The sequence below is a fragment of the Phyllobates terribilis genome, unplaced genomic scaffold (genome assembly GCF_046119375.1).
Source record: "Phyllobates terribilis strain yellow unplaced genomic scaffold, ASM4611937v1 Scaffold_171__1_contigs__length_4068163, whole genome shotgun sequence".
NCBI classification, from domain to species: domain Eukaryota; kingdom Metazoa; phylum Chordata; class Amphibia; order Anura; family Dendrobatidae; genus Phyllobates; species Phyllobates terribilis.
The window spans coordinates 2797384-2817144 of NW_027362931.1; the positions used below are offsets into that span (position 1 = coordinate 2797384).

The 19761-nt window shown below is 46.4% G+C and overlaps 1 protein-coding gene across 1 annotated transcript in view; it reads left to right on the top strand.

Annotated features, from left to right (window-relative positions):
• LOC141212384 (uncharacterized) overlaps positions 1–19761 on the top strand; it is a 49825-nt gene that overhangs the window by 14557 nt on the left and 15507 nt on the right. Inside the window, exon 6 of the mRNA XM_073664931.1 lies at positions 7200–8708. Coding sequence (XP_073521032.1) covers positions 7200–8708 — 1509 coding nt within the window. The remainder of the gene's footprint in view (positions 1–7199; positions 8709–19761) is intronic.

Below are 19761 nucleotides of genomic sequence, written 5' to 3' on the forward strand. Positions count from 1 at the left end.
AATTCTACTTGTGGCCGTCTATGTTCCTCCTCCATATAACAACATTAGTGTGAAAAATATGGCTTCACTAATGAATAAGAGACCGGGAGTTCCAGTCCTTTGTATGGGAGATTTCAATAATGGTGTTCATCCATATTGGGATAGAGATAAATCAGACACTGCTACAAAAACTGCCCCATAACTAAGTTAGGAGAAATAATATCAGAACTATCATTAGTGGACAAATGGCGTCTCACATATCCTAACACTAGACAGTTTTCTTGCTATTCTAAGACACATAAAACATTATGGCGTATTGATCTGGTATTGAGCACAGAACATATTTCCCCCTTGGTGAGAACAGTGGACTATCTGCCCAGACGCTATCAGATCATTCACCCTCGCTGACTACTCTCTGTTTGTTACCCAGGCCGCTGGATTCTCTGACTATATCGGCCATGAATCCCTTCTGGCTTCAAATTATAGATATTACACGGATCACATCGACCTTAGAACATTATTATAAGGAAAACGACAAACGAGTGTCGCAAACACATTATGGGATGCCATGAAAGCGGCTTACGAGTAGTCTTAATACAGGCCAATAACAGATCCAAAACTAAGACAAAACAGTTTGGGGAGTTTTTACAGGATAGAGTTAGATCTACAGAAGAGAAATTTGTACTAACCATGTAAAAGAGGACCTGATGGAGTGGGGAGAGGCACAAGAAGCATACACCACACATATTAGGAAAAAAGCTAAAAACAAACGCATGTTTCACCCAGACACACTTCATCGAGGAGGGGGAGAAGGCAGGAGACTTATTGGCCATGATGGCAAGAGCCCAGACGGGGAGGGCTTTTATTGGTGCTGAAGGACTGGGAAGGAGCGGTAGTAAACCAGACTGACCAGATCTCAAACACTCTGCTAGAATTTTATAAAGATCTATATACACCCAAACAGCAATTTAATAGAGAACAAATCTTATCTTACTTGAGGGAAATCAAACGACCGACATTCAGCGGTAAAGATCAAGAATTATTAAACAGACCACTACAGCTGGAGGAGGTACAAATGGCAGTAGCCTCTATGGCTAATAACAAATTGCCAGGACTAGACGGGCTTCCCACAGAAATATATAAGAAATTTGGAGATATTCTACTTCCCCACTTACTGGCTACCTGCGGAGACGGTGAGGGGGTAAAACCCTACCCCATTCAATGCTAGAGGCGGTGATAGTAGTCATACCTAAGCCAGGTAAAGACCCTTTAATCCCTGACTCATACAGACCCATATCTTTATTGTCAACTGACGTTAAAATCATTGCGAAGGTTCTGGCGTCTAGATTGAATACAATAATTTCTACAGTAATTCATACCGACCAGTCAGGCTTCATGCCGGCTAGATCCACAGCTGTTAATATCCGGAGATTGTTTCTTAATCTTCAGTTGCCGGTGGATGGTGATGGGGACAGAGCTGTATGTTCTCTGGACGCCGCTAAGGCGTTCGATTCTGTTGAGTGGGAATATTTATGGGCGATGTTGGAGAAGTTTGGTATAGCACATAGTTTTATTTCATGGGTTAAATTGCTGTATGGTAAGCCGGTGGCTAGAATACGGGTAATTGGACACCTCTCCCCGGCTTTTGGACTGAGTAGAGGTACGAGGCCGGGGTGCCCATTGTCCCCCCTGCTCTTTGCACTGGCCATTGAACCCCTGGCATCGGTTATCAGGGAACATCCAGGAATAGTTGGGTTTCGTAGAGGGATCAGTGAAGAGAAGGTCGCTTTATTATACGCTGATGACACTTTATTATTTCTGGCTAAAACTTCTGAGTCCCTTCCTATAGCAATGGAAACGATAGAAATATTTGGAAAATACTCCGGTCTGAAGATAAACTGGAGCAAATCAGTCATACTTCCATTGGATAATACAGATGAGAATGCTTCCCACTACATTAACTCGGGTTCACAATTGGTGTCGGAGTTTAAATATTTAGGCATCAATATATCGGCAAAAATAAATGATTATGAGAAGTTGAACCTTGACCCCGTCTTGATTGAATTTAGAGGTAAACGAGGTGCCTGGTCTAAGTTACCGTTGTCGGTGGTGGGCCGTGCTAACCTGGTCACACTGATCCGGATGCCACAACTGCTGTATGTTCTACACAACCCCCCAATATGGATAAATCAGAGGCTTTTCTTTAAAGTCGGTCAGGAGTTTAGAAAATTAATATGGGGCAAACAGACTCCGAGAATTAAACTGAAAACATTGCAAAGAAACTAAACAATGGGAGGGCTTGCAGTTCCTAACCCATGGGTGTATTATCCGGCATCTCAGCTTCAACCTATCCGGGGATGGGACGACCCTGGGGGAGGGGGGGCTCAGCGTATGTGGAGATGGGACGACCCTGGGGGAGGGGGGGGCTCAGCGTATGTGGAGATGGGACGACCCTGGGGGAGGGGAGCTCAGCGTATGTGGAGATGGGACGACCCTGGGGGAGGGGGGGCTCAGCATATGTGGGGATGGGACGACCCTGGGGGAGGGGGGGCTCAGCGTATGTGGGGATGGGACGACCCTGGGGGAGGGGGAGCTCAGCGTATGTGGAGATGGGACGACCCTGGGGGAGGGGGGGCTCAGCGTATGTGGAGATGGGACGACCCTGGGGGAGGGGGGGGCTCAGCGTATGTGGGGATGGGACGACCCTGGGGGAGGGGGGGGCTCAGCTTATGTGGGGATGGGACGACCCTGGGGGAGGGGGAGCTCAGCGTATGTGGAGATGGGATGACCCTGGGGGAGGGGGGGCTCAGCGTATGTGGAGATGGGACGACCCGGGGGGAGGGGGGGTCTCAGCGTATGTGGGGATGGGACGACCCTGGGGGAGGGGGAGCTCAGCGTATGTGGGGATGGGATGACCCTGGGGGAGGGGAGCTCAGCGTATGTGGGGATGGGACGACCCTGGGGGAGGGGAGCTCAGCGTATGTGGGGATGGGATGACCCTGGGGGAGGGGGGGCTCAGTGTATGTGGGGATGGGACGACCCTGGGGGAGGGGGGGGCTTAGCGTATGTGGGGATGGGACGACCCTGGGGGAGGGGGGGGGGCTCAGCGTATCTGGGGATGGGACGACCCTGGGGGAGGGGGGGCTCAGCGTATGTGGGGATGGGACGACCCTGGGGGAGAGGAGCTCAGCGGATGTGGGGATGGGACGACCCTGGGGGAGGGGGGGCTCAGCATATGTGGGGATGGGACGACCCTGGGGGAGGGGGGGCTCAGCGTATGTGGAGATGGGACGACCCTGGGGGAGGGGGGCTCAGCGTATGTTGCTACAGCATTATTTCCAATCAGATAAACTCTATGAGGTATTGGAGGCGCATAAGTTTGGGACACTTGGAGGCAAAATACCGACTATGCTGTTATGTCACAAACTTTGGGGGACGGTGAAAGAATTACAAGGAATAGAAGGTGTTTCGCAATTTTCTTCATTATGGAACACTCCATGCCTTCCAAATCTACAGCAAGTGGTGGGATTTAACTCCTGGAGCTCCAAGGGTTTAAACAGACTTAATCAATCAAGTGCTGATAGGTGATGTGATTAAGGAATTCTCACAGCTGCACAATGAATATGAGTTACCTCCTCTGAATTCTATAGATACTTACAATTTAGGCACGCGTATCGGGGGGAAGGCATTGTTCTGGAAGGAGGGATACCCCGAAACTCAATAATACAGAGAATAGCTAATCTACACAGTTCTCGTGGACTGATCTCATTACTTTATAACATTATATTGACAAACCAGCCGACGCGATGAAAAGAGAAATGGGAGAGTGTAATGGGACCATAGAGGAAAATCACTGGTCAGATCTACTGGAAAGAGTTCCACAATTGTCTGTAAGAGAATCCCATAGACTGTCCCATATATATGTGATACACCGGGTATACAGGACACCTCAATTCTTATTAAACATCGGATTTCGTTCAAGTCCCCACTGTCCTAGATGCAAAACTACCATAGCAGAGCTGCTTCATATGATGTGGAACGGTCCTAACCTGGTGTCCTTCTGGAAGAGTGTTGTAGCAATGGTTAACAGGGTTTATTCAGTTGACGTAGAGCTTTCCCCATTACTATGTATACTGGGATATGTTGAAGATCTGACTATTGAGGAGTACGGCAAAATTGCCGTGACATGTATGTTATATATGGCAAGAAAATAGATAGCAGATGAGGAGCCCATGATATCAGAATGATAAAGGTAACGGGCTAGTAAACTTATACTAAAGGCATATACCTAAAAGGAGATGCTGTCTGTAAATGTGACAAGATCTGGGGTCTATGGAGTGACGGCTCTGGTCTGACATCTAGAGACCTGAGGGGCTTTCGCTTGCTTTGAGTTACGTTTATTCGATGCCTCAAATGAAACTTCTTTGAAAATTAATATAAATGTTATTATCACTTCCACCGGTTATATGTAATTGGACGGAGTATTGTTACTATCTTCAGATGTCTCTTCATCTAATTCTGCTGGTTTTGCGGAGCCGATGTCGGTGCATCTTACATTCCATTGATAATGACAAACCGGTGCTGATGTATCAGACGGTTAGGCGCGTCCACAGACGTCATCACTGAGAAGAAACCCGCATGGATTCCGGAACAGTGTGTCAGCGCAGCCTGAATGCTCTCAACGAGCTGCAGACTGGCATCTAAACATTTAATGTCTCCACATAATAGACAGATCTCATCTTTACGTGTTATGGGTATAGAAGGAGTTATTACATCTACCCGGGGCGGCGATCGTATGAGACGACTGTGCACCACAGAAGCCTTCTGGAGTTACAGTTTGGGCTCGTGTGTTCCCCGGTCTGAACCTGCGCAGAGAGGTAATGCTTCACTACTCAATAATCCAGAGAGGTAATGCTTCACTACTCAATAATCCAGAGAGGTAATGCTTCACTGCTCAATAACCCAGAGAGGTAATGCTTCACTGCTCAATAATCCAGAGAGGTAATGCTTCACTACTCAATTATCCAGAGAGGTAATGCTTCACTGCTCAATAATCCAGAGAGGTAATGCTTCACTACTCAATAATCCAGAGAGGTAATGCTTCACTACTCAATAATCCAGAGAGGTAATGCTTCACTACTCAATAATCCAGAGAGGTAATGCTTCACTACTCAATAATCCAGAGAGGTAATGCTTCACTGCTCAATAACCCAGAGAGGTAATGCTTCACTGCTCAATAATCCAGAGAGGTAATGCTTCACTACTCAATAATCCAGAGAGGTAATGCTTCACTACTCAATAATCCAGAGAGGTAATGCTTCACCACTAAATAATCCAGAGAGGTAATGCTTCACTGCTCAATAATCCAGAGAGGTAATGCTTCACTACTCAATAATCCAGAGAGGTAATGCTTCACTACTCAATAATCCAGAGAGGTAATGCTTCACTGCTCAATAATCCAGAGAGGTAATGCTTCACTGCTCAATAATCCAGAGAGGTAATGCTTCACTGCTCAATAATCCAGAGAGGTAATGCTTCACTACTCAATAATCCAGAGAGGTAATGCTTCACTGCTCAATAATCCAGAGAGGTAATGCTTCACTACTCAATAATCCAGAGAGGTAATGCTTCACTGCTCAATAATCCAGAGAGGTAATGCTTCACTGCTCAATAATCCAGAGAGGTAATGCTTCACTGCTCAATAATCCAGAGAGGTAATGCTTCACTACTCAATAATCCAGAGAGGTAATGCTTCACTACTCAATAATCCAGAGAGGTAATGCTTCACTGCTCAATAATCCAGAGAGGTAATGCTTCACTGCTCAATAATCCAGAGAGGTAATGCTTCACTGCTCAATAATCCAGAGAGGTAATGCTTCACTACTCAATAATCCAGAGAGGTAATGCTTCACTACTCAATAATCCAGAGAGGTATGCATCTCTCCTCTGTATGTTTCTCCTTAGATGGGGTTTTTGGATGTTTTTTTATACTCATTCCCATTTTTCATTGTATATTTGTTTTTCACTTTTTGTATTTGCACTTATTCTCAGTGGATAGCACTGCACGGTGGCTCAGTGGTTAGCACTGTATGGTGGCTCAGTGGTTAGCACTGCACGGTGGCTCAGTGGTTGGCACTGCACGGTGGCTCAGTGGTTAGCACTGCACGGTGGCTCAGTGGTTAGCATTGCACGGTGGCTCAGTGGTTAGCACTGTACAGTGGCTTAGTGGTTAGCACTGCAGCCCTACAGCACTGGGGTCCTGGGTTCAAATCCCACCAAGGACAACATCTGCAAGGCATTTGTATGTTCTCCCCGTGTTTGTGTGAGTTTCCTCCGGGTTCTCCGGTTTCCTCCCACACTCCAAAGACACACTTATAGGGAATTTAGATTGTGAGCCCCAATGGGGACAGTGCCCATAATGTCTGGAAAGCGCTGTGGAATTAGTGGTGCTATATAAGTGAGCAAAATAAATAAAAAATGTGAACTAATTATTTCACCGGTCTGCAGTTGTTGTTAGATCCTTCAGGATGCGCTGACACACTGTTCCGGAATCCATGCTGATTTCTTTTCAGTGATGAGGTCTGTGGACATGGCGAACCATCTGATTAAATCACACACTGTTCCAGAAGCTGTGACAAAGAACGCCAGATCGTTAAAAACGCGTAGCACTGTCCACCTAACCCCCATACCCTTTCCTCATGGGTGTAATTTTTAACATGGAGTAATTAAAAGCATCTTTTTCCTTGGAGCTGGATACCACATCTTCTGTGACATCATTACTGAGGCCGGAGCTCCACTGCTCCTGGATGTGCGGCCGCCTTTGTGATTAGTCAATCTCATTTATATATGATACTGAAATATTAAAAAGTAATTTTTAATTGCGTGGACACTTTTCTACACTGAGGGCGAGATAGGAAGCTTGAGACAGTGAAATGTCACTGGTGCTACATTAAGGGGTAAATGCTGATGACAGGTTCCCTTTAAGAACTGTCTATTTGCTGTCTAATCTCTGCCACCCCTGACTTGTGCCAATGTCACCAGTTTATAAGTGTTATTCACTTTACCTGTCATTGTGTTAATGTTATGGCATGTAGTTGTCCCCCTTATTACCGGTACTTTCACTGACGAGGGTCTTCATTGTGAGCTCCATAAAATACATTCAGAAATCTCCTTTGTGTTGAAGAAAAAAATCACATCTAATCTGTCTTTCATCCTAATAGGAAATCCTTGTGAGAATAACGGTTCATCACTAAATTGTAAAAAAGAAGATATTAGGAAGCACTCTAATGGAGGAAACCTCATCACCCTTCCTGCACCTCCTGGACTTCACAGCACTTCACCTTCTTATAATCCTCCTGATCATGAGGAATCCTCTCCTGAACAATCTCACATTGTTACCACAACTCCAGGTGACACAGATACAAGATTTCAGTGTGACAAGCAACTTACTAAAAGCTCAGATTCTTTAACACAAAGAAAACACAAAGGAGAAAAGCCATACTCCTGTTCAGAATGTGATAAATCCTACCCAGATAAAGGGAATCTTACTACACATCACAGAATTCATACAGGTGAGAAGTCGTATTCATGTTCAGAATGTGGGAAATGCTTTAGAGATAAATCAGATCTTATTAGACATCAAAAAACTCACACAGATGAGAAACCATATTCATGTTCACTATGTAGGAAATCCTTCACAGGTAAGGGGCATCTTAATAGACATCAGAGCATTCATACTGGAGAGAAGCCATACTCCTGTTCAGAATGTGGGAAATGCTTTAGAGATAAATCAGATCTTATTAGACATCAGAGAATTCACACAGGAGAAAAGCCATTTTCATGTTCAGAATGTGATAAATCCTACCCAGATAAAGGGAATCTTACTACACATCAGAGAATTCATACAGGTGAGAAGTCGTATTCATGTTCAGAATGTGGGAAATGCTTTAGAGATAAATCAGATCTTATTAGACATCAAAAAACTCACACAAATGAGAAACCATATTCATGTTCACTATGTGGGAAATCCTTCACAGGTAAGGGGCATCTTAATAGACATCAGAGCATTCATACTGGAGAAAAGCCATATTCATGTTCAGAATGTGAGAAATGCTTTAGATATAAATCAGATCTTGTTAAACATCAGAGAATTCACACCGGGGAGAAACCATATTCATGTTCAGAATGTGGGAAATCTTTTATATATAAATCAGTCCTTGTTGCACATGAGGAAATTCATACAGGAGAAAAATCATTTTCCTGTTCAGAATGTGGGAAATGTTTTATATATAAATCAAATCTTGCAACACATGAGAAAATTCATACAGGAAAGAAGCCATTTGCATGTTCAGAATGTGGGAAATGTTTTGGAAGTAAATCAGAGCTTGTTAAACATCAAAGAATTCACACAGGGGAAAAACCATTTTCATGTTTAGAATGTGGAAGGTGCTTTGCCGATAAATCACATCTTGTTAGACATCAGAAAATCCACACAGGACAGAAGTCATATTCATGTTCACTATGTGAGAAGTCCTTCACAGATAAAGGAAGTCTTATTAGACATCAGAGAATTCACACAGGAGAGAAGCCATATTCATGTTCAGAATGTGGGAAATGCTTTACATATAAATCAAGTCTTGTGATGCACGAGAGAAGTCACACAGGAGAGAAGCCGTATTCATGTTCAGAATGTGGGAAATCTTTTATACATAAATCATATCTTGTAAAACATGAGAGAAGTCATACAGGAAAAAAACTGTAATTATGTTCACTGTGTTTCATAAATTTAATAAACATTGCTCAGCATAAATAAGTACACCCCCTTTGATAAGTAAGATTGTATTTAATATCTCACTGAATAAATTTCTAAAATTTTGCCACCACTGAATTTCATTGAACATTTTTTTTGTAATCAAAACATGAAAGTAAGGTTAATAATATAACTCATTACAAAATCTTCAGTTTTACTCAAATTAGTTGGTGTAAAAATGAGTACACCCCACATCAAAAGCTACTACATCTAGTATTTTGTATGGCCTTCATGATTTTTTAAGGACGGCACCAGCCTGGATGCTGGATGGAGTGATGACAACTTGTCTCTTCAAAATTCCCCATAGGTGTTTGGTTGGGTTCAGATCAGGAGACACTTGGCCACTGAATCACTGTCACCCTGATCTTCAGAAATGCAACAGTGGCCTTAGATGTGTGTTTTGGATCATTGTCGTGTTGGAGAAGTGCAGGTCTACCAATGGCACGGAGTGATGGCAGCATCTTCTCTTCCACTATAGAGTAACGCTGATGCCGGCGCCCTCACATGGTGTCTTCTTCTCCCTCCATGCAAAGACGCTTTCTCACCGCTCCGGCCGTGGACTTGGTTCCTGGCGCTCTCCTTGTCCTCTGTTCCTGTGACTGCATCCCGGCGGCGTCTAGTACACGCTTGTTTCCCTGTTCTTAAAGGGGCAGCGTGCGCCTTATGCTAAATGCCTCAGCTGGTTGCTGAGAGGCATTAGCTTAACTAGTACACCTGCAAGATGGCTCCCAACCAATAGCTGGGAGGCAGCTTGTATAAAAGACTCACTCTCCCCTTACTAAGGTGTACTGCTTGTGACTTGTGAGGTCTCCTGGTCTTGGCGTGGCCAGGGTCCTGAGTCCGTAAACCCTTGGTCCCCCTGTGGCCAGAGTCCTGTACCTGAATCACTGGTCCTAGAGTAGCCCGTGCTGAAAACCTCGTCCCCTGGTCCTGGAGCAGCCAGTCCCTGAACCCTTGCCCCCTGGTCCTGGAGCGGCCAGTGCCTGAACCCTCATCCCCTGGTTCTAGAGTGGCCGGTACCTGTACCATCGTCCCTTGGTCCTTGAGAGATCAATGCCTGTACCCTTGTCCCCTGGTTCTGGAGAGACCAGTGCTGGTACCCTCATCCCCTGGACCTGGAGAGGCCAGTGTCTGTACCCTCGTCCCGTGGTCCTGTAGCGGCCAGTGCCTGAACCCTCATCCCCTGGTTCCAGAGCGGCCAGTGCCTGTACTCTTGTCCCTTGGTCCCGGAGTAGTCAGTGCCTGAACCCTTGTCAAATGGTCCTGGTTCGGCCAGAGCCCTGAACATTGTTCCCTGGTCCTAGTGTGGCCATTCCTGTTCCTGAAGTCCCCTGGTCACAGTGCATCCAGTGTCTGAACATTCCCCTAAGTCTCCGTGTCAGTGATCCTGGACTGTATTTACTGAGTCTGAATGGAGCTGTAATCAGTGTCAGCTAACCTGACCCCTGGGGTCAGCAGCTACTGCCGGACACCACCCTGGAGTTGTACTTGGCAGCTACCTGCCGCACAAGCCTGACCTCACCACTAGAGGCTCCAGTGAACACCAAAGTAGCTGCTTAGTTACGCCCCTCCAGGGTCGGCCCGGTGGGTCCAGAAGTCCACTTGCACCACCAGTGGGCGTAACAAAGCAGAACATCTATGAATTCATGATGTCATCAATGACCTGTAGCTCCCCGACACCAGCAGCGCTCATGCAGCCCCACATAAGGACACGGCCACCACCAGGTCTCACTGTAGACACCATGCATTCTCATTGTATTCCTCACCTCTTCAATGTCATACAGTTTTGAAGCCATCAGTTCCAAAAAAAACCTTTATCTTGGTCTCATCACTCCAGAGTATAAAGTCCCAGGAGTCTTCATATGTTTCCGCATGTGTCCTGGCAGATTGTAGGGCGGCTTTTTTGTGTATGGGATTTAGGAGAGGCTTTCTATGTGGACAACACCCATGTCTGCCATTCCTCTATAGAAAACATTGTCTGCTTTCAGCTCATCTCTCAATGCTTGGATGAAAAATCACAGTTGGGAAGGAATGGACGGGACAAAGAAAGTTACTGATAATCCAGCACTTGTTTTCCAGTGTGAATAAAAACAAAAACTTATATGGAAACATACAAATTAAAATCATAGAAACATTAAAAAGCAATGTGCACACTGTGCGTCTTTGATGTGTTTTCGCTGCGTTTTTTCCGCTCGGAAATGCACCAAAAACGCTAGGTAATCCGTGTGCCAGCTAATGCAATGACAATCCTGAAGTGCTGTGCACATGATCAGGAATTATCTTGACCGGATTGTCATTGCGTTTAAATCTGCAGCATGTCAATTCTTTGTGCGTTTCTGCAGCGTTTTTCATCCATAGACTTGAATTGAGTCAGTCAAATCTGCAACAAAAACTTCATCTACACTGTGTTCCAAATTATTATGCAAATAATATTTTCTCAGATTTTCCCAAATTACCTATATGAATTGCAGTCATTGTAATTTTCCAGTCATATAACTATTAGAGTACAATTGAAAGGTTTTTGTACAAACTGCCTATGATAACAGGATATTTTTAAAAAAATAAAAAACTCAAACTGCACTCAAAATGCATGTTCCACATTATTATGCACAGCAGAGTTTTCAACCTTTTCATTTTAATAAAGAACAAAAAAATGGTCATTTTTTAAATTATAAGCATTAGCAGGTTATTACACACTGAAATCAAACAGTTTTCACCTCAAAACTTTATTCTAGGTGATGTTACATTTGCACATAGGACCCCTTGTTCGAAAGGAGCTTCTGAACTCTCTCGTCCATTGAATTTGTCAGGTTTTGGATGGTTTCTGCTTTAATTGTTTTGCATGAGGACAGAATACCCTCCCAGAGCTGTTGCTTAGATGTGAACTGCCTCCCGCCATCATAGACACTCCTTTTGATGATGCTCCAGAGGTTCTCAATGGGGTGAGGTCAGGGGAGCATGGGGGCCACACCATAAGTTTGTCCCCTTTTATGCCCATAGCAGCCAGAGATGCAGATGTGTTATGTGCAGCATGAGACGGGGCATTATCATGCATGAAAATGATCTTGCTGCGGAATGCACGGTTCTTCTTCTTGAACCATGGAAGGAAGTGCTGTTTGAGAAACTCAACATACATTATGGAGTTCATCTTTACCCCTTCAGGAATCCTAAAAGGGCCGACAATCTCTCTCCCCATGATTCCAGCTCAAAACATTACTCCACCTCCTCCTTGTTAGCGCCATAGCCGTGTTTGCATGGGGTGTCCATCAACCAGCCATCCTCCACTCCATCCATCTGGACCATCGAGATCATTTTCATGCATGATAATGCCCCGTCTCATGCTGCACATAACACATCTGCATCTCTGGCTGCTATGGGCATAAAAGGGGACAAACTTATGGTGTGGTACCCATGCTCCCCTGACCTCAACCCCATGGAGAACCTCTGGAGCATCATCAAAAGGAGTGTCTATGATGGCGGGAGGCAGTTCACATCTAAGCAACAGCTCTGGGAGGGTATTCTGTCCTCATGCAAAACAATTAAAGCAGAAACCATCCAAAACCTGACAAATTCAATGGACAAGAGAGTTCAGAAGCTCCTTTCGAACAAAGGGTCCTATGTGCAAATGTAACATCACCTAGAATAAAGTTTTGAGTTCAAAACTGTTTGATTTCAGTTTGTAATAACCTGCTAATGCTTATAATTTCAAAAATGACCATTTTTTTGTTCTTTATTAAAATGAAAAGGTTGAAAACTCTGCTGTGCATAATTATTTGGAACATGCATTTTGAGTGCAGTTTGAGCTTTTTATTTTTTTAAAAATATCCTGTTATCATAGGCAGTTTGTACAAAAACCTTTCAATTGTACTCTAATAGTTATTTGACTGGAAAATTACAATGACTGCAATTCATATAGGTAATTTGAGAAAATATTATTTGCATAATAATTTGGAACACAGTGTATAAATATATTTGTGGATTTACTGCGGATGTTTGCTGCATATTTGACTGACTCAATTCAAGTCAATGAGTCAAAAACGCCGCAAAACCGCACAAAGAATGGACCACGGAAGACTACTCCTCCCATCATCCGATGGCCGATCCCGCTGATAACAGCGGGAGCAGGCGCAGCTGAGGGGAGAAGTAGTCTTCTCAGCTGGCGTCTGTGCGCAGGGTAAAAAAAAAAAAAGTAAAAAATCAATATTAAATAAAAACACTGTATTCTCACCTGTCCGCCATCCTCCCGATGTCTCACGGCAACCCGACCACCCGACAATCGCTCTCGGCAGTGTACATCGCTGTGCTTCTGGGAATGAGTTCACCAGAGTTCATCAGCTGAGATCATCTGACGAGCTCCGGTGACCTCACATGCGGCATCAGTGCTGCTTGGGAGTTTTGCCACGCAACACTGATGCAGTGTATGAGGGCACCAGGGCTTATCAGCTGATCTTCAGCTGATGAACTCAGGTGAACTCAGTCCCAGCAGCGCAGCGATGTACACTGACAGGAGTGATTACACTCCTGTCAGTGTATACAGAGCTGTCTTCTACAACAGTCACATCAGTGATTGATGTGGATGCTGTAGAAGTTAACCGGATTGCCGTGGGACACTGGGATTAGATCATGAAGGCAGGTAAGGGATATGGTTGTTTTTTATTTTTGGTTTCTTACAGGAGACAAGGGCTTCAGGGACTGGGCGTTAGGTGAGTATCCACTGTTTTTTTATTTTCAAATAAAAGATTAAAACCGTGTAATTTTATTTCAATAAAACACATTATTCTAGCTGTGTCTTTATTGTAAAATGACAAAAACATTACTACGGTGTTAGTAATGGGGGCGTCTATAACCTGGGCTTCATGTCAGCTGTCAATACAAGGCTGACATGAACCCCGCGCCAGTTCTGGGGCAGCTGAGAGCTGATATTATTAGCCGCGGAGGGGGCCAGGATCCATGGCCCCTTCCCTGGCTTTTAGTATCAACCCGCAGATGTCTGTATAGCCTTTGCTGGTTAGATTTTATAGGGGACCCTACGTCAATTTTTTTCTGGGGTCCCCCTGTAATCTAGCCAGTAAAGGATAAGCAAATAGCTGTGTGCTGTTAATAGCCAGGAAACATTTTTGGCTAATGGCCCCTTCCCCGGCTACTAATATCACCTCACAGCGGTTGGCTTTCCTTTGGCTGATTATGAAAATAATGGATCCCACGCCATTTTTTTTTTTAATATAAGGCTATGTGCCCATGGTCCGGACGTGGCAACACTTTGGACGCAACATATGTTTGCTGCGTCCAAAACACTGCTTCTATTGAACGCAGGTAAGTCCGCATGTGTTCACTGAATACAATACAATACATTCTAGTGGTCAAATTTATGTTGCGGAGACAAGCGACTCCACAGGAGAATTTGACATACTGCGGTCCTGAAAAACACACCGCATGTCAGTTTCCGCAGCCTCAGATGCACACATAGTGGAAATAGGATTTCTAGAAATCCCATCCACTATGCTGTAACATCTGAACACTGCGGGTTTGACACTGCATAAATACACAGCTCCAAACCCACAGCGGCTCCTGATCATGGGCATACCCAAATTCACCTGCAGAAAATCAATTTCTGGGTCTCCGCTGCAGATTTTGACTGATTGAAATGTCATTATATGCGGTGGATCCGCATGTATTGAGAACAAAAGTGCGGCTTTAGAACACAGGGTTTTGGGGGACGTAGCGGCTAAACAAACAACTGTGAGCTGTTATTAATAGCCAGGGAACATGGTTGCCTAATGGCACCTTCCTAGGCTAAAAAGAGCAGCTCTCAGCTGCCCCAGAAATGACATGAATGGGAATACTAATGGGATTAACCCGTATGGGATTAGCTGACACCTAGCCCTTTTGTTTAGTGATGAAAAAGTGTCAATCAGGCCATCTCATTACTAAACTTAAGTAAAGAGCTAAATAAACCCACACACAGAGTAAAACACTTTATTTGAACTACAACTGACACATTCTTTAATCATTTAAATTAACCAATATACAGGTCTGACAGTAATCCAAGGGTTAAAGCGATGTCCCACATTTCTTTTTTCAAATATCTTTATTTGGCTCCAAAAAGGATTTATTGCTGTACAAAACGCATCAAAATAGCTGTAAAACGCGTGTTTTTTTCTGCAGTGTTTTTCCTGCCAAGAGATGCAGAAACCTGAAGGAATTTTCTGCATTCAAATCCTGAACGTGTGCACATAGCCAAGAACAGGATCTCCTGGGGAAAGTCGCAAAAGCTACGTGTTTAGAACTGTTATATGTGTTTGATTCATAGTCATGGAACAATAAATTACCAGTAACCGGCTTCTTATACACATCATAGTGTCTAATGCACAGTGGAGACCCCCAGCCCCAAATGGACATGTGCAAGTATGTCTACATTACCCCTATGGACGATCATATGTCCACAACAAAAAGCATCCGTGCAATAGAAGAATGAAGTGTCTGCATCTATAATGTGTATATTATGTATAATTACTATAAAAGAGGAAAAACACAATTCAGTAAATGGATACAAGGTCTGAACGAAGCTTCATATCACTGGGGAATCTGGGGTCCAATTCCAGAATCCACAAGGCTTCTCGGGGGTGTACTTTTTATACCAATCTCCCCCCTTAGCTGGTCTGGTGACATATTCAATACCCACAACTGTAAAGTGATTAATCCCTATTGTGTTGTATGAGATGTTGTGATGCAGCAGATGTATTACGTGTTGTGGGGCCAAGAACGTCCCTAACGTGTCCCCCAATGCGGTGACTAGTGATGTGTAGCTCCTGAACGAGCCGGCTCTTTATAGTGAATGATATGAGTCGTCTCCTGGCAGGGAGCAAATTGAAATGTAAACGGCTCTTTGCCAGTTCACGTTCCACAGTCAGTCCCCTCTGGCCCCTCCCGGCAGTAGTCACTCTGATCCTGAGGATGCCTGCTCCTCCTGCTGCTGCACATAGCACTGACTCACAGCCCCGCCCCTCCTCCCCTCTGGCCCCTCCCCTCCCCTCCCGGCCCCGCCCTCCCGGCAGTAGTCACTCTGATCCTGAGGATGCCTGCTCCTCCTGCTGCTGCACATAGCACTGACTCACAGCCCCGCCCCCCTCCAATCTGTGACAAGCAGCAGTCAGGCAGTCAGGCACTTTATTAAAGGAACACTGACATCTGGATTTAGCCTGATTATAGTTATTTACCGCCAGCTGAGCGAGGGAGAAACAGCGGATGTAAATGTGCGTCCCTTGTTCTCTCTCATTCACTTGAATGGAAGAGAACAAATGATCCAGCGATGCATATGGGCAGATCAGGATCTCCTCTGCAGACACCATCGCTGGATTGAGCATCACTGGAGCGCAGGCTCGGGGGCTGCATGCTCCATGCGCTCAGTCAGCGAGCGCTGCCCGACAACATGGTCGCATCCTGAATAGGGCTCCGGCACAGGACGACTTCCATGGAAACCCGTGTAAACAGTTCCATAGGGTTTTATGGAATACCAGCAGGATTGAAGCAGAATTTTTAAAATAAGTCTATGGAGAATAAACCTATTGTAAAAAGTTCTCTTCAATTAATGGCACTAATGCCCATGTGATCCAACCCCTTTAATGACATTATATTAGTGATGGCAAAAGACATTGCTCCTTGATGGGACCCCAAAAAAACAGATAATAACAGAGGAAATAAACGGCATCAGTCCATCCCAGCGATGGCACTGAGTTTATCCAATGGGCCCTGCAGACAATTCTAGGCGGCGTTCACACTGTGTGGATTTGCAGCGCAGTTTCCATGCAGATCATCAGCCTGGACGTTCCACGGCATTTACAGAAGCCGACAGCGGCCATGGTCTCTACCCAAAACACATTCTCACTTCCTGGAAAAACTCAGCATCTGCCATGAGGTGTGAAATGGTCTTCAGCAGCAGCGTGTGAATATGTGCCGAGTATCCGAGCTGCGGAATTCATTGCAGTCAATGGACGGGTGAATCCGCCTGGATGCAGATGCCACAGTTCACACTGCAGACGGCCCACAGCCAACCTGCCCAGTGTGAACGCAGCTTTACAATGTGGCGCTGATCATTACTAGCTTGTTGCTATTTTGCATCTTCATTTTGTGTTTGTTAAAGTTTTTACAGCAAATAATATAAAATCCGGTTATTCTGGAAACTATTCTGTTTTATGTCAGAAATTGTCAGATGTGGAGATTCTACTAAAAGGCTAAAACATCCCAGAATATGGCTTCAAACGTAAAGCCAAAGGGAACAGGAAATGAGGAGCCGGCGCCCCAAAAATCACACTTTACCCATCACTAGCGGTGACGTAAGGGTCTGAACGTGCCCCCCACATATTGCAGCAGACGTCACCACAGGTCCTTCACGTCTCTCCTGAGCTCCGCCCCCTGATCACATGGCGTTGACGTCACCACAGGTCCTTCAACACTTCTCTCCTGAGCTCCGCCCCCTGATCACATGGCGTTGACGTCACCACAGGTCCTTCACCACTTCTCTCCTGAGCTCCGCCCCCTGATCACATGGCGGTGACGTCACCACAAGACCTTCACCACTTCTCTACTGAGCTCCGCCCCCTGATCACATGGCGGTGACGTCACCACAAGACCTTCACCACTTCTCTACTGAGCTCCGCCCCTGATCACATGGCGGTGACGTCACCACAGGTCCTCCCGCTCTAAGTGCAGCAGCTCCGTCCTGGTTGTGCGCAGCTCTTGCTCTCTGGTATCAGCCAGCAGCAGGTTTCCGCTTCCCGCCATTCCGGTGAGATTACAGGGAGGGTTTGTGGTGAATCTGTGAGAGGAGAGTGTGGGGTGAGATCAGAGCTGTTCCTGTGGAGGCTCCTGCTCCATGTGACTGCGGCTCCTCAGTGTTGTATGGGGGATGTGCAGCGGCTCCTCCTCACCTCACCGCCCCCGCTGGAGGTGGAGTTACCACGGTGACCGCCCCCGCTGGAGGTGGAGTTACCACGGTGACCGCCCCCCGCTGGAGGTGGAGTTACCACGGTGACCGCCCCCGCTGGAGGTGGAGTTACCACGGTGACCGCCCCCGCTGGAGGTGGAGTTACCACGGTGACCGCCCCCGCTGGAGATGGAGTTACCACGGTGACCGCCCCCCCGCTGGAGGTGGAGTTACCACGGTGACCGTCCCCCGCTGGAGGTGGAGTTACCACGGTGACCGCCCCCCGCTGGAGGTGGAGTTACCACAGTGACCGCCCCCCGCTGGAGGTGGAGTTACCACGGTGACCGCCCCCCGCTGGAGGTGGAGTTACCACGGTGACCGCCCCCCGCTGGAGGTGGAGTTACCACGGTGACCGTCCCCCGCTGGAGGTTTAGTTACCACGGTGACCGCCCCCACTGGAGGTGTAGTTACCACGGTGACCGTCCTCCTACGAGGCTGATAATGAGCGGTCAGATCGGTGGAGTTTGTGGCTTTTCCTCCAGATTCTTCCTGATAAATGTCGGATATTTGGGGCAGAATTCAGTGATTGTCGTTATATCGTCCCCTGTGATCTCCATCTTCTCCTTTATCATGAAGACGCCGGCAGGACGAGATCCCTCCAGCTGATCCAGTGCTCATCCCTCCTTCTCCTGAATGACCCCGAGGATGGACGAGGACGAGACCACCAGAAGATTATTACACTTCACCCTGGAGATCATCTCCCTGCTGAGCGGAGAGGTAACTCCTCTACATTTCTATCAGCTTTATTGTGTTATGTAACAAGTCCGACATCAGGAAGAGGAAATCCAGAAGAGGAAGAGAAGGATTCTTTACTGTAAGAGCAGTGATTGTGTGCAGCTCTCTGCCAGGAGGAGTTGTCATGGGGATTCCCTATAAGAGCTGTAGAGGGGCCTGGATGTCTGTCCTGAGTGTAATAATATCCAGGTTATGGCCCCAGATTACTGGAGACGGTTATTGATCCCGGGATTTCTACTGATTGTCAGATCTGGAGTCGGGAAGGAATTCTTCCCCCTAAGTGTCTCTCTCCATACACAGGATTACACAATAGTGAGGAAGACACCGGGGGAGTGACTCCCATCATCCATCTCCAGGAGTCAGGAGGGCGGAGCCCGGGCCCCATCACAGAGCCTCCCCCGCACCCCCCGATACATGAGAGGAGGAAGAAGAAGATCCTAGAGCTCAGCAACAAGATGAATGAGCTGCTGAGCGGAGAGGTGACTGCTGGGACATTATACAGGACGGCACTGGAGGATTCTGGGTGATGAGCGGAGAGGTGACTGCTGGGACATTATACAGGACAGCACTGGAGGATTCTGGGTGATGACCGGAGAGGTGACTGCTGGGACATTATACAGGACAGCACTGGAGGATTCTGGGTGATGACCGGAGAGGTGACTGCTGGGACATTATACAGGACAGCACTGGAGGATTCTGGGTGATGAGCGGAGAGGTGACTGCTGGGACATTATACAGGACAGCACTGGAGGATTCTGGGTGATGAGCGGAGAGGTGACTGCTGGGACATTATACAGGACAGCACTGGAGGATTCTGGGTGATGAGCGGAGAGGTGACTGCTGGGACATTATACAGGATGGCACTGGAGGATTCTGGGTGATGACCGGAGAGGTGACTGCTGGGACATTATACAGGACAGCACTGGAGGATTCTGGGTGATGACCGGATAGGTGATTGCTGGGACATTATACAGAACAGCACTGGAGGATTCTGGGTGATGACCGGAGAGGTGACTGCTGGGATATTATACAGGACAGCACTGGAGGATTCTGGGTGATGACCGGAGAGGTGACTGCTGGGACATTATACAGAACAGCACTGGAGGATTCTGGGTGACTGCTGGGACATTATACAGGACAGCACTGGAGGATTCTGGGTGATGAACGGAGAGGTGACTGCTGGAACATTATACAGGACAGCACTGGAGGATTCTGGGTGATGACCGGAGAGGTGACTGCTGGGACATTATACAGG